Source organism: Nesoenas mayeri, assembly GCF_963082525.1.
Source record: "Nesoenas mayeri genome assembly, chromosome: 8".
Taxonomy (NCBI): Eukaryota; Metazoa; Chordata; class Aves; order Columbiformes; family Columbidae; genus Nesoenas; species Nesoenas mayeri.
Genome location: NC_137554.1, coordinates 21,723,320 through 21,739,366, shown reverse-complemented (window position 1 = coordinate 21,739,366; position 16,047 = coordinate 21,723,320). Strand labels below are relative to the sequence as shown.

General features: G+C 39.3%; 1 protein-coding gene across 1 annotated transcript in view; it reads left to right on the top strand.

Moving 5' to 3' along the window:
• Positions 1-16,047, top strand: part of GLIS1 (GLIS family zinc finger 1) — a gene marked incomplete at its 3' end in the record, with an annotated part of 200,489 nt that overhangs the window by 147,609 nt on the left and 36,833 nt on the right. The window contains 1 exon segment of the mRNA XM_080348359.1: positions 13,309-13,470. Coding sequence (XP_080204485.1) covers positions 13,309-13,470 — 162 coding nt within the window.

Sequence of the window (16,047 nt, the reverse complement as noted above, 5' to 3'; positions counted from 1 at the left end):
AGGTGTACTATAAAGAGCTTGGTTTTGTGCTGTGTGAAGTGAATGCTAGATGCTTGTTTGATGTTACCTTTTTCAAATACCAGAAGAATATTTGAAAGCATAAAGGTGAATTAGCAAACTAACTGAAGATGTTTATGTGTCTAGCATTCTCTCCAGTCTTATGGTGGTTGATCTTCTGCTGGAAGGCCTGATTGTGCAGAGGCCCACTCCTTGCTCAGGGGCTTCACACCGGTGCCTGCTGAGTTCAGGATGCTCTGAAAGCATCTCATGAAGCCCTTGATGTTGCACAGTCCCTGCTCATTAGGCATTTCAGTACAGTCAGAAACTACGAAGGTCTAAACTCTGGAGAGGAGATGATGATCCAGGAGTAAAGTTAGTTCTCCCCAAATGCCGAGCCCGGTGCCCTGCAGAAGTAGAAGCACTCTTTTTTTTCCTGCTTTGGGACAAAAGTGGATGCACCAGGCATCCAGCTGTGGCAAGCCCAAGGCTGAAGACAGCTGCCTTTCCCCTTTAGTGACACAGAGGACTCAGTTGTGGAGGAGGGTGACTACAGTGAGCTACAGCCCATACACGTCCTTTATTCTGGTTAATGTCTCTAGGAAGTGAGAGGAAGAGCAGTACAAATGCTTGATTGTCTTAAGTGCCTGGAGTTTGCACTCTGGAGAGACAGGAATGGGGACAGAAGCTCTCTTTGGGTTTGGAAATAGGGAACTGTGCAATGCCCTCCTGCATAGCCTGTGTCCCTGAAACAAATAGGACAGGTCGCACCAGAAGCAGCGTCTTCCCTTCTTTCCCTGAGCTCAGTAGGAACTGGGAGAGCTACTTGGTTGGCCATATCAGATCTCCTGTGAATTTTGTAGCTTCAGCAGCAGCAGCCAGGAGGAACTTGGCATATTTTAAGAGGAGCCCCACAAGGGCTTGAAGTCATCCAGTACCTTCAATACATCAACCCTGGATACTCTCCAGAGCCAGAAAGTGCAGAGTCAGCATGCAAATATAAAAATTAAATAAATTCAGGCCCTGGCAGATTTGGCTTGGGTGTGGTCCGAGTTCTCCCTATCGTTTTGGGTCATTTCCTCTTGTTTTACCAAGCTGCTTTGACCCTTGCTTGGCTTTGGACTCCTCATCCAAACCTCCAACGCAGGACTCGGCAGCAGATTTCATGATACAAGTGTTCTACCTGGTGCAGTTTGCATAGGAGTCAGGGCTCCAAGAACAGTGATCGGAGGCATGAACAGCTTTAAAACCAAAATAAACTCTTGCTATCAGAGTCATAAGGTGAGCTGTCCAACACAACATTGGTCTCTGATTTTATATTTAATTTTAGAAGCTGAAACTAAATGTTTTAATTTTATATTATTCTCAACATAATGCTAATTTAATCCAGATGTCCACTGAGTGCTCAATGCTGCCATTTTGCATAGAAAGCATGTGCATCAGTGATTTATTCCAAATAGCTTCTATTTTACTGCATTTCATTTTATTCTCAATGAAGTACTTAAAAACATGTTTCTCTTTAAGAATCTTACTTAATCATATGGATATAATTTCTTCAATTTACGTTTTCAGTTCTTTAGTGTGGTGGCCACAGGGTGTTTCTTAACCTAGGAAGATTGAATGCACATGTTGAAAGCTGCTTATATTTGATTTTGAGTCACTTTCATTTCAAAGTCCAAAGGTATAGAAGTGATTGTGGTTTCTTGCTAGGTTATGGGATGGAGGTATAGCTCTCAGGAAAACCTTGCAGGTACCTTCTAAATGTTGGATAATCATGCATGACAATAACATAATTTCATTTCTTTCAAAACTGTGGTGTGCCAAGAGTGTTTAAGACTGTTTTGTTGGGGTTCAGGAAAAAAAGAGACTTAATTTTCTTGTCATTTCTGGGCTACAGTTCAACATTTCAATTTAAAACCTATTTCTGTTGAGTTCCATTTCCAGTTTTCCCTCAAAATATTATCTTAGAAAATATCTTTTATTCAGTTATTTATTTATTTAGCAGCATATTAAAAATCATGTGAGACAGCTCAATGTGAGACCTTTGTTATTTGAGCCTGGCTCATTCAGCCATTCCTGTGCATGGGCTGCTATTGGTCAAGTATGTCAGGAATGTCCTTTGGCAGCATCCTCCTCGGGAGCTACGTCATGTGTGTGAAGCAACTCATATGAACGAGTCAGCATGGATATGAAGCTGATCTGAACCTAGGAAGCAAAGTCCAGGAAAGATTCTTATTCATCTTTCATTTTAAAGCTGACCTTGCATATATAGTTAGTAGTAAGATAGGATGCTTCTGTGGTAGCTGTACAGTCTAAGTGTAACACACCAGTTGCCTCAGATATTGAAACCTGCTCTTCTTCTCTTTTAAAAAATAATTTCATCCATATACCTCTTTTCCTCTTAGGCTTTTAAATGGCAGCCTGTAACCATGGAATCTAAATATTGTGAGGTCGCATCATTTGCAAGGCTGGTTATTCCCACCTGAAATTGTGTTCATCTGCATTCATTTACATTTTCTTGTTGCCTTTTTTTTTAATCTTGGCTTTTCATTTTTCAGAACTAACCTTGCTGTTATTCTACAATTGTATTAGTTTATTACGCTGAATTGTTGACACAGCTGGTAGGGAGCTAAGTGCTGTGGTTTCACACAATAAAATTTCAGACAATATGTGTAGCACTTCTTTTTCATACATGTCATTTGAAAGCCATATGATTCACCAATATGTGTTATTGTTATCCACCCATGTGGGATACAATCTATTTTAAATTAGTGAAGTGACTTGCTAAACTCCCTGTAAACAATAAGACTGTGGGAAAACACTAAGTGCTATTCAGAAAAGAACATTGCTATACTGCCTTTTATCCAAAGGATCCCACAGTCTCTAGAGAATGAAGGGACCTGGCACTCCTGCCACGCCGTCAGCTCTTCAGCAGAGAGCTCATCTTCACAATAGGCTTTAGAAGGCAACTCCACTACATAAAACTGGAGCAGGGTTTGGTGAAGACTGTAACTACCCACACTAGTTCCGTGTGCTAGGATGTAGTAAGTCACCATGAGTTAGAAGTAACAATGGACTTTAGGCTGTTTGTTAGCAAAGCCCCTTTAGGGGCTTAGGCACAGTATCCAATCAAATAACTTCACAGGTTGGTGTGCATCAGCCACTGTAAGTATCAAATCACATGCACTAAGCACATGGAAATGTCAGGTGATAGGAGTGAGCTCAGCCTCAAACAGAAGGCATGACATGGTCTTGGATTTACAGAGAGGAGCTTAGGTATGGACTATGGCTGTGGCTCAAAGTCCAAAGTGCAAGAACAGAACTGTGTTTCCAAAAACATGGCTCTTCCAACAACACAGTGCCTGACCAAGCATAGGCACTGATTTGATTTTGGCAAAGACAGAAACCTGACTTCCATTAAAACAGGTGAGGTCTTGAAACCACTTTCCTAGGAATACATCTCTCAGATTTTCCTTCACACAATGAACATGGCCAAGCAAGATGAAATGAAAACACTGCAAGACTAGAATTGACAACTTTGGGTAAGTTGAGGAGAAGTTCCTCAGTTGTAGGAAAGAAAGCCTTTTCTCTCAAAAAGAAATTATTCTTCTCCATGTTGTTACCCTCTAGCTCGCCCAGTGTGAAGTTACCCTGTGGGATTCTGTTGTAGTGTGACTGGAGTGGGTCAGTGTTGAAGGAGGGAGCCATGTCTCCTGAGGTTCTGCTCTACAACCAGGGCACGAGGGAAAGCAGAATAAAGTAACCAGCCCTGAAATGAGAAAAAGCTCCCACCACATTCCACAATTTCTCTTTCCCTGGTGATTCACCAGCAGCTGTTGTAGGAGTCTTGCCAGATCTCAACTCTACACTTGCAAGGAGGTGTTGGGCATAATCACATACATCTTAGCAGATCCCTTGCCTTCCTTGAATTACAGTTTGAACTCCAGTCTTTATTTATGGACAATCAAATCGGCACAGCATGATACAGAAAAGAGCAAGAGCCTATCTGAGCATGGATAATCCCACCGAGTTGTCTGCTCCCTTGCCAAGAAGAACCTTGGAGAAATTTGCATGTCTTTCTTACCACTTTGTGCAAAGATTAGTCCAGTGTTGAAAGTTTCCTGCGGCTTGTCAATTTGCAGGGAGACTTTATTCTTTTTAGCTGATCTTTAGAAACAACAACTTGAGATAAAAGCTCCATTATATGCGTGTGAAAATGAATACAGGTAGAGTGTGAGAAGGACAGTACCTTTTAAGATAAAAAATCCACCCTATCTAAAATGGGAGAAAAACCCAGCAGCAAAGCTATCCATTTTGTGAAATAGATTTTGTGAGGAAAACTAAGGATCTGTGTTGAACTACATACAAAAAGTTATATTTGCAACAAAAACCCCCACATAGGTGGGTGGAGAGTTACCTTGCTGCTAGTTTTCATCTTTTCTAAGAAAGAATTTGGTTGTGGTTGTCTAGTTTAGTTAGCTGTAGCCAGCGATTTCCAACTGTAGATCAGTTTTCACCCACAGGATCCTCCTCTGTTTGATCTGCCAAGGACAGGAGCCACTTTGTCAGCTGTGATGACATATGACAAGCTATGACTGTAAAACATATTGACAAAGATAAGAGCTGTATTTCCCAGGATTAAAAAAATCCCTAGTAGTCTGATGGATGAGTGGGGAGTTAGGATGGACACTCACTGTTAGCAGATGACACTGTATTTGTTACAGACAGGGTTTGGCACACGCTTGTCTCAAATCTTCCTATGACTGAGGACAGACAGAGCACTGGGGTCCTTCCTGTTCATAGACACTGTTGGCATGTTCCAAAGGCAGACCGGACCATGTACAGATTACTGGTTCATTAAAAAAAGAGAAAATATGAAAAAAGAGGGAAGTTTTTAATTTCACTATTCTGTATAAATATGTGTTAGTGAATACATTCAGAGTATTTCAATTACAGTTTATTCTAGTGTCTGATGCCAATACAACAGCTTAGGATTGTTTGCTTAATTCCTGAATGTGTGCATTGTTTTTAGCAAACATTTTTAATTTACATGTTTGTCCTGCCTCTATTCCAATCTCCCATTGGATTCAGAATGTAAACCAGGACAGGCAGTTTCTCTGCCATTCTCTTTGCAGATCTCTTTCAAAGCATCGGGAGTGAAAAGTGTCCCTACATCGGGTATAAAAGGGTTGATGAATTCCCCAGCATGCATGAATGTCCTATGCTGAAAGAGAGCGCTCAACACATTACAGGAATAGCTTACAGAAGCAGGGTGTGTAATTTTTAATAACTGGAATAAAAACCCTCAGTGACATCTTTAAAATATAAATGCCTTTTCTTGTTTCTTTTATTTATTCCCTTCCCCTCCTTATTTTGCCTTTTCATCTCTTCCCCTTTCAATGCCATTAAGCTTCATTGTACAATAATGTATTGCAGCGGACTTTTTTCAATTATGTTTTTGATTTTTTTCCTCCTTGTTACTATAAAACTCCAGATGTTTCGAGACTTCATGGTTCTCTGGATATTTTTTCCTTTATTTTAATCTTCTTTTGTAACATGCCACACATGTGGTATTTTGGCCTTTTAAGATGCTACGCTACGCTAATCAGCCATAAGCTTTGGGCTTTTTTCTTTTTGTAATGACTTTCTTTTCCTTCTTGCTGTTGTCTTCTCTTTTGGCTTTTTTGTTGTTTGTTTTTTGTTGTTTCCTCCCTACCCCCCAACTGGTTAGTCCAAATAAATCATAATGGACTCTCCCTTTGTCCTGAGCTTGCATTCATTATCTTAAGCAAATTAACTCTTCACTCCAAAATTGTAAACTCCTGTACCTGTAAGTAAACTACAAGCGCCTGTTCCATCTTGCATGTCAGTGAAATGCACTCTGTACAGAACTCTTTGCAGTGTAACTGGCTTCCCAGACCAAAAGCACAGTCTGTTATTTAAAGATGGGACTAAAATGTCGACCAGAATACAAAGACGTAGTCAAGAGTATAGGACAGAATGTCTGTAAAGTTTCAGCTGAAATAGCTGTAAATAGGTGATGTGTTAGATGCAAACTGGAATTGAAATGTTTCCTTGGAAAGTGAGGTAAGATAATGACTTACTGATCCAGAGAAACAAGCTTTCGAAGTACGTATAGTAAACTATAATTGTGTTAAAATGCTGAAAGAAGTGGAGGGAAGCATTTTAATTTTATTTGTGGTTCCTTGCTGGAACAGCTGGAGAGGGTTTTTAGTTGACTTTGTTCAAGCTAAATTTTGTCCCCAGAACAAGCAGATCTGGCTTCAGATATTGGAGCAGCAAATCTTTGATTGTGTGTGTTGTTCCTTAATGTCAAATAATTTGCAAGCTATTCAAGTAATCTCAAATAAATAATAGTTTCCCAATTACAGAAGAGATAATAAAGGCAACGACATGTAGATTTTGGGAGGGATGTCTTATTTGCTTATTACATGATCATATGAATTTTGCATTTTGTTTTTTAAAGTGTTGCTCCATGCAATGTTATTTTTGCCTGCAAGCCATAATAGTGCATTCAGTCCAACTGTAATGAGGTTTCAGAAAATTGTTTGGTTTCCAAATGACATACTTAGCAAAACCTTATGGCAAAATTTGTGGCTGTCATGCCGCTGATAATAAGATATCCCCAACTTTCCTGGTTCATTCTTATATGTTGCAGCAAATAAATGCAAGTATGCCCATTTTGACAAATGTTTATCTTTCTGCTTGATTAAAGAAGTCTTACTAAAAAGAATTTTAAGAGTATCAACAGGGTCTTGTGAAAATGTTAGGATGCTCCAATAGTTTCTCAGATATTCTGGGTTTTGGAAAATGTATGGAAAACTCTGTTTGCTCACTGAAATGCTCACTGAAGTGCCTGATCTACTGGTACTAGAAGAAAGAAATCTGTGAATATTTCAGTGCTTTGAACAACATTCACCTCTTTCTTGACAGATGATAATTTACAATTACGTGAGCAAGACTTTTGAGAGCCAAAACATGCCAGAACTACTTAGAGACAGGCTAAGATTCAGTGCCGGTCCTGCTGAGCTGCTCTTCTGCACTCAATGTGACAGCAGACCTTGGGACATGACTGGCAAAACCCACATTTAATGCCAGATACAGTCAGGCACACAGGTAAAACTATCTTTAAAAAAACAAAACCTAGAAGCCTCTGTAGTCAGGGGAAAGAGACAGGAACCTATGGAGCAGGATGCATCCCACTGAGCTCTCTGTGTAGCCGACTTCGTGCTGGGCAAAACTGCCAGTCCCGGGGTACTTGAGCGGCTCAAACGGCGAGGCTGTTCATTTTCAGACAGTGCAGTGAGAGCAGAGGAATCATCTTGGGGGATGCTGGCAGGCAGGTGGTCGGACTTTGCAGTCAGAGAAGTCTGTGGAAATCGCCTTGCATGCAAAATCAGAGCTGGTTGCTGTTGAAAGCCTCATGACTTAAATGAGTCTGTTGTTCTGCCTTGCATGGGCCAGGTCTCCATTCATGCACACCCAGACCTCCTGGTACTGCCAGAGAGGAGGGTGGGAATGCAGACTTAAGGGCTTATAAAATTCATAAAGTTGAAAGAAAAGAGACAGCCCAAAGTCTTATTTAATTCAGTGACATATGCTGATCAAAGACCTCCTCCAGGATTTTCAGTGTATCAGTATTTCCCATTTTCATGTTAATTAGGAAGTATGCAACCTGTCTAACAGCATAAAGAAGAATGAACTGCTGGTGCACAATATGTTGATGTCAACTGCTTGGCTGTAATTACCCTAAAACCCAATAATGTGAATTATGTTTTGCATTTATACTGTGCCTTACTTTTCTACATTTTTTCTTTTTCCTATTCTGAACCTTTTTACTTTTTCGTCTACAATAGTCTGGCCAAAGCTCCAAATGCATTTTTGTAATACAAATAATAAAACAAGTACAAGCAATTTTTCCCTGGACTCAAATGCAGTATCATGTAAAAGTGTCACTTTGCAAACATAAATTGTTCAGACTTCAAAAAAAAACCCAAACCACCCCATAGGAATAGGCAAGTCCTTTTTCTGTTACAGGTATCTTCCATTATTTTGTTACCACAAAGGGAAAAAAACAGCTTCTAACAATTTAAATCTGTGCATTTAAGTCTGGCTATATGAACTGAGATTCTGTAAGAAGTTGAGAACTCAGTCCTATGGGTTGCTTTTTATGTACATAAATAGTTCTGTTTGGTTTAATAAAACTTCTTGCATGAGTCATGTTACTCATGCTCAAGTATTTGCAGGATCAGGGCTTTACATTGTAGCTACAATAGTGAATTAAAAATGAATACAGTCAGAAGTTAGCTAGGAAAAGCAAAGCATCAAATGAGATGTTTTGATTCTTGTATTGTGTGAAACGACTCATGTGCTTAAGTTACTGACATTCAGAACAGTCTGGAGTCTCATGTGCCTCCTGCCCTGTCCCCAACATTAGACTCACTGTGTTATAAAACATTGATGCTATTTAAAGAGTGGTGTGACTATTTCCTCCCCTCCAGAAGCGACACATATCCTCACAGGATCCTTTTTCTCATAACATGTTTTCCAATAAAATTCTTGCAATTTTGTAATCAGTTGGGAAGAAAGAACATTTCACAATGTTCATAAGGCTTGTAGATGTTTTGACCAGACATAAGATTTCCTATTGATAGTATTAAATGCTTTGGAATGAAATGTTTTGGGTTTTCCATCTGCAGGCTGTCTGAGATGTCAGCAGCCAATATGACCTGCTCTTTCCCTTTTAGGTCTATAAATAAAAGGCAGCTTGTTTAACTGATCTTGCAGAGGTGTGTATTAATGAGCTTTCTCTAATGGCACACTGGACCTATTTAGCACTGCAACTGTGAAGGCTTCTCTTTTGCAGTCATAACTCATTTCCTAAGAAAATGTTGGTTATTACTTCACCTTATGGTCTGAGCTGTTTAGTTTATAGTTTATTTCTTCTGATCTGTACCACTGACAGATATCCTAGACATGACTGTGATTAAATACGCTTATGAAAATGGTAAACATTTGATAATATAAAACCTCTTGGGAATATGCTGTTATTTCTGCATGGCAACATTCTCAGGTGCATTCAAAGTATAATGTGGAAGCAAAGAAAAAAAACATTTTAAGCAATTACAGTTATTAGATTAAATTGTTTTGTTAGGAAAATTGTGATGTGTTTAGATCACTGTGAGATAATTTAGTGTTTTCATAAAATATGCTTTTGAAATGCAGGATATTGCAAGCAGTTACATTCCAGTGAGATTTTAGTGTAAAATAAAGGTAACATATGTATTTCCGTATGGTAGTGAACTAATTTAGTCCTGTAAATTTCTGCAACGTATTTTTTCCTGGCAGAAGCCCTATTCTAAAAGCAGCAGTTAGTTATAAAATGCAATAATTGCATCATGCTATTTACTTAATCATGTGGCATTGTTTTGTGTCTGTGCTCAGATGTGTGTAGCATAGCAGGGTCTGAAGTGCACATTAACAATCTCACACAAAAGGCAAAAGTAGTAATTGCATTATAATTATTATTTTTATTGATGAACTTGTTTAAGAGCTCTGTTGACATTTACAGACTTTGAGGATCATGCAGCATTTCTTACAGTTATCCCAGTCTTCAGACATCAACAAAATGTTTAAGATTGTAGGATTAAGCAGTGACAGATTGGGGCCAGATGTCTGGGAGATACTGTAAGTGGCCTTCTCAGTTGATGTTACAATCCTAAAGCCCTTTCGAAATTGAACATTTGTTCTTTGTAGTTGAAGCTGATACACTTCTGGGATTGATGGGTCTTCCTGGAGGTTATTTGAAAAGAGAGAATGAGCACCCCATTTATCCAGGAGCAGTTTTATTTGGTGTATGTATATACAAATATAAGTACACTCCAAGTACCAAGGGTAGATGGAAGGGTTAAAAGTGTTGGTGAGTAGCAATGAAGTCCAATAATTACCTTACAGAGTCATCCTAACACAGTTTCCTCAGCAACCCAGTTGAAGTTATCTTGTCCCTGTACAGCTGTCCAGGTGAGACACTTCCACTTTGAGGGAGCTGGTTCTCAGCAGTGCTGTATCCACATGTGGATTTGTAGGAGAAAACTGCAAGGGACACAGTGAGCAGACCCAGTAAGAAATAGCAGAGTTGAAATGGGTTTTCCTGGAGTCCTTCAAAGTAGAGACGGTTCTGCAGCTCTGAGTGGATTCTCTCAGCCCCATGCTTCTCACCTCTTTGCTTCAGCTCCTTTCCTCCTTCTGCCTCAGACCTTTCACCTTCATTCATCTTTGTACATCACCTTCCCCTCTTCTAATCACTTGCCAGCAAAGGTTTCACCCCCACTCCTTTTCCATTGATTTTCTCCCTGTTTAGTCAGCCTTCCCTATAGCAACCCTGCCTCCTTGAAAATGTGAGTGCTGGAGTCAGAGCATTCTCTTTGCTGGTCTGTTCTCCCACCTAATGCAATTAGACTGGATTTATCACAGCATTGTGACGCTCCCACTATCTGTTATCCAGCTCTATTAAGCTGGATAACATAAGTAATACATATTAGGGAATAATAATGTAAATTAGGAAAGTCCTTAAAGTCCAGGCATATGTGATGGTGAAGGAACATGAAGCTGCTGAAGGCATTAGAATTGTGGATAATGTGTTAGTACCAAAAAAAGGATGTGGACCACAGTAAAAGTATAGTAAAACCCCTATTTGAGTATTGCTGTTCACATTGTAGCTCTGAGCATTCATGGTAGGGCCTGTTCCATCTCTTCCTGAAGTCCTGATCCAGCATCCAGCAAATTCTTGAACATATGTGTTTTCATATGTTTTAAATTAAGTTTGTGTTTACATGTTTTAGGACATTTGCCATTGGAATTTTTGCTACTGACATCAATGAGAAAGGATCTGGACCTTTAATTAGTTTGGATTATTCTGCATACTTTCCTAATTTGCATTAGGCCATAGATATGGAGCTGAAGACTGGTAATCCGTTAGAAAAACATTCTGGGGGTCAAGATCCTGCATTTGTGACTGAATAGCTGAGAAATTATTTCAGTGACCTTTCTGGTCTTCCAGGTCTGGTACACCATGGAGACAAAAGGGATCAGGTTGTGCAGAGTCGCTGTAGTGATCGTGGTGCCAACAGCAAATACAGTGTCCCAAGGACACATTAACAAGGAACATAGTGATATAGGGTCCTTCTGGGCTGGGTTTTTGATGCTTTATTTTTCATAGACTTCAGCATATTTGCACATTTCAGACTGCTTTGTTCTGAATCCTTATCAGATTTCTAGTGATGATTAAGAAGAAAGTTTGTTTCCTTTTAATCCTTGGTGGCTTGGTCACTTCCAAAATTCCCCTGCCTCCCTACATCACCTCAATTTTCAGGGTGGAGTTGTGGCCAAACTTCTGAAGATATAGACCGCATGTCTCCAGGTGACTCTGTGGAGCTATCCTGATAGTTGTGGTGGTGAAAGGTGGAAATATATACAGATCAGATTGTGATCTGCACACATAGACCCAAATATACCATTCAGACAGATTAAATATCTGTCCAGGGCAGTGAAATATTTAGGGCAGTAAAAGCCGTAGTGATTCTTTCATGTATGAGTGGTGCGGAAAGGCATAAATTTGCAGTCTGCCAGGAAACCTCTGTGTGGGTGCCTGTGAGCACACTAATGGGCTTGATTTGTGTGCAGAGCTGATCTGCATGCAAAGACACAACACAGCAAATGAAATGGAGTGACAGCTTGAGATTCCAGATCACTTGTTCACTGGTCTGAGCATGATGTGATGGACCTTTTGTCCATGAGTAGTTTAAATTGGCTTTGTTAAGTCACCAGGAGATCAGGTGCCTCCAGTTTACAGCAGCATCCAGACTCCATCTGCATCTGCTCTCCCTTTGCATCCCTCTGCCTGCAACGTTGGATGCAACCGCTGAGTCAGAAGCTTGTACACACCAACGTATATGAGAGGTATCTGCATAATGTGACAGGGATTGGCAAGACTCTAATTTCCATGATGCCATCTGAGGAGCCGCAGGTAGTGCATGGAAAGCTGCTGAATAAAATCTTGACTCAGCAGAAGAAAGTGGTAAAGCACTAATTTTGTGAGGATCAAGATTTCGCTGTTTTTATGAGCAGGAATCGTACAAAAAAAAAATCTGGCTTCCAGAAACAGTGACTTTAAGATACACACGCCTTATTTCAAAATTGTTGTTAGTGTTGGTATGAAGGTGAATTGGGCTGTGTTTCTCACATACATTCTTTGAGATCTTGAATCTTAGAGGAGCCAGGGCTCTAACTGTATAGAGATACTAGATCTGCAGTGCCATGAAGCTGCAATGCAGAGTGGACAAAGTATATGCATATCATCGCATGTGAGTATGTGTTTGTATAAGTGTGTGTACACATTCATTAAGTATCTGAGTGCATTATATGGATCTGTTGATGCATGAATGTGCATATGCATGTATTTGTGCTCACCTGAGTGAGTTCCCAGAGCACATCACAGAGACAGAGCCTCCACTGCAGTTACCTGTTGTCTGTAACACTCAAACTTAGCACTGAGCAATGCAAAAAGACCCTTCTCATGGCCTAGTAGCTGGAAATTTTAATTATTTGTTTATTCAGATTTAACTTGAAACAGTGAGTTATATTATGAATGCTATGCAGTGTTTTATGACTATGTTATCTAATGAAACGAGTGCTTAAGAAGTCAGAATTGCTCAGGTTACTGGTTGTATAAATGCTAAGAACAGATCTGAATGATACGGCTAGTAAAGAAAAGGGTGCAGAATAACAGCAGAGTTTCTTTGGATTGATCTTCAAATGGATCAGGTCTTCTCATAATAGTCTGTGCTCATCTGCTCTAGTGTATAGTATTTCAGACATCTGAAACCAGGTTCTTACATGCCACAAATGGCTTCTCTCTCTCTCTGTCTGTAGCAGCTAATTGTTATTGCCCACAGTGGTTCCTGTGCCAATTAACATCTAAGAGAACTCATCAGAACACTTGTTCTGTCTTTAAATTTTACTGTTCTGACACAGTCCTTAAACATTCAGTACTTCAGACAGAACATGTGAGATATTTATTACCCTTGTATTATTATAGAGCTACACACCATGTCTTTAGTGACAGATGAAATGAACAGCACAAAATGTTGTGTTTCTTCCATAAATTTCAACAGATGTTTGAATGTTGGTTGATTTATTGCACGTCCAATTTAGATCTTACACTGTTCTCATTGTGACTGCACATGGTTTATTTAATAGTACTTTACAATGATTTTTCTATGACTTTTTCAGTTTGAAGGGTGCAACAAGGCATTTTCTAGGCTCGAGAACCTTAAGATTCACCTCCGGAGTCATACTGGGGAGAAGCCATACCTTTGTCAGCATCCCGGCTGCCAGAAAGCTTTCAGCAACTCCAGTGACCGGGCGAAGCATCAGCGAACACACCTGGATACCGTAAGCACATTTTCATACTGGGAGTTGCACTGAGTTTTCCAGTGGTCCTTCTACACAATCTGTTCTGCAACTGGAGGGTGACTTTTCCTTCTCATGAGGAGTGTTACAGAAAACTCAGCTATAAAGATCTGTACTTTTGTTTTGTATGTGCTCTGAGAAATGAAAAAATCTTTATTACAGAAAGGCAAATTCAGCTCTTACTCATGCTGAGGAGTAAATTACTCAGGAATAGGTTACTCAGAAATAAGTTACTTAGCAAACTCTCCCATTGTTCTCATTCCAGTAAGAGGAGGCAGCAGTAGAATAAGGTACAGTGTGAATGAAAGCTGAGTCATTGCTGCTGACCTAAATGTGTGTCCTTGTCTTCTTCGTGTCCTGTGTTGCTTCAATAAAGTCTGTTCTGGAGGAATGCGAGAGCAGTTCAGACATCTCAGTGGAAGGTAAATGCATCTGAGTTCTGACATAGTTTTGTAAAGATAAAAATACATCTGTCTGGTAAATGTATGAAATTTGTTAAGTACCCACCATCAGAATTAACTTAAAAACCAGATTATTTTCATATGTACAGTTAGTAGATTCTGGCTCAATTCTACAAGGCTTCTCACTTGTCTTGCAGAGAAAATGGAAGCCTGTCTACTGTCTTAGGTTCTGATAAAATTAAATCACCGTATTTTGGGGAAAAAAGTAAGTAGACAACTTTGCAGACCAGTTAAGTCCTCAGCATAAAGCTTGTAAAGAATCACAGAGAGAGTTGTTCCTTTGTCTTTTTCAAATAAGTGAATATATGGTTTAATGTTTAGCCAAGTGTTTATGGGGCAGAACTTTTGAGTTTAATTGATATTTACTTTTTAAGCAGTTACACATTTCAGACAGTGCAGCATTAAGGAATGTCTAATGTACATTATGCCTTGCAAAAACAAACAAGTAAGAGAAGCAAGTCAGTCACATTTTCCAAACCAAAGCACACTTACAATAACAATGTTTTATTTATTTGAAAGTCAACCTCAGATATTTGAATTTGTAATTAGTTCTAAAATGCATCTCTCTTGAAAGTGGATATATTAACCTGAGTGCACGGTTTTGAAATTTAACTGCTTGAATCTAATAGATACATTTTTTATTAGCCAAAGTCACAAATGGAATGCCATTTTTTAGTTTTGAAAGAGAATTCAAATATTTACTAAAATAAGCAAAAATTCTTATATCTGTTGATCTGTGCATTACTGAAGATAAATCTCTTAACTTTCTATTTTCTTTTCTTCTCCCTTTATCTCTGTCTTTATTGTCTGAAATGCTCATAAATCAGGAAAAAGGTACAGTAATAATTTTTCTACTAACTTTCTTAAATGTCTAAAAACATCCTCTGTGCTATTCTGTTACAGATTATTTAAAACTCTTCCCGTAGTCCACAGTAACTAACTTCCACTCACCTGGTTTTATTGAAGTTGTGTGGTTTAGCTTAGCGTATTGTGTGCTTATGTGAATGTGAAAATTAACAGAGCTGCAGGATGGTGCTACTGTAAAGCCTGCACATTGCGTTAGCTCCGTGGAGAAAATAACTGCCTGGAATGTCAAAACAAAGAGCCATGAACCCTTTCAAGGGTAGTCAGATTTTCATCTAGTTTCCCTAAGTTGAACAATTGTATCACTAATTTGGATGATGTGAATTTGAATGGTTTGAAAAATACTCTGCTAGTTTTTCTGCAAAGGGATTTGTTGAAGTTTTCCATAGTTTTTCCTCAGGTGTCAGTTCTCTGTGTTCCAGACACTCTCAATAAATCTACTTTGCCCTGTAACTTTCTGGGTAGGTGCTGTGTTAGCCTGTAAGGTCATGAGTTGGTGAATGATTCTATTATTCCTTCAGAAATTTCCTGCTGGCTGGACAGAGCAGCAATACTTATCCTCTGGAGGTACTTACAAAGAAAAGGGGTTTATACAGACTGCTCATTCCTTATTGAGTGCATTTGGAACTGGCTTTAAAGCTTCTCAATGTAGGTCACTCCATCATTTATCTTCTCCAAAAGGAGAATCTGTAAATAATTTCAGAGATTTACTGGTGTATGCTAGTTTGATTGAATCTCTACTAAATCATCTGGAAGTAGATCCTTCTCCTAGGTAGAAACAGAACAAAGGGAATGTATCTGTCCTTGTGGTAAAAAGGGCATGTCATCACTCCTCCAGGAGCAGAGCAGCTTGTTTAAAGGACCTCACAGTCACTTCTCGGAAAACTGGTGTGGTTTTGTTTTTGTTTTTTCCTTTTTGTGCATCCTCTTTCTGAAACCAAGGAGATTAAAGAATATGAGACTGAGGTTACGACAAACCAGTTTCCTGTCTTTGGGAAGACACCAAAAGGACTTAGAGTCCAAGTGAGAAGGCTAAGGTAATGTTAACAGATGAGGCAAGAAAACAGAGAAAAAAAGAATGTCCTGCCTAACTTTAAAACTTTGTGAACTTTGGCATGCAGCTCTATTTTGCTCTCACTTAAGTCAATGGTTACTTAATAACAAGTGCCGGAGTTCCTTTGTTCAACTTGGTAATTGCACATTCATTTGGAGGTTGTAGTGTAACAGATAGTGT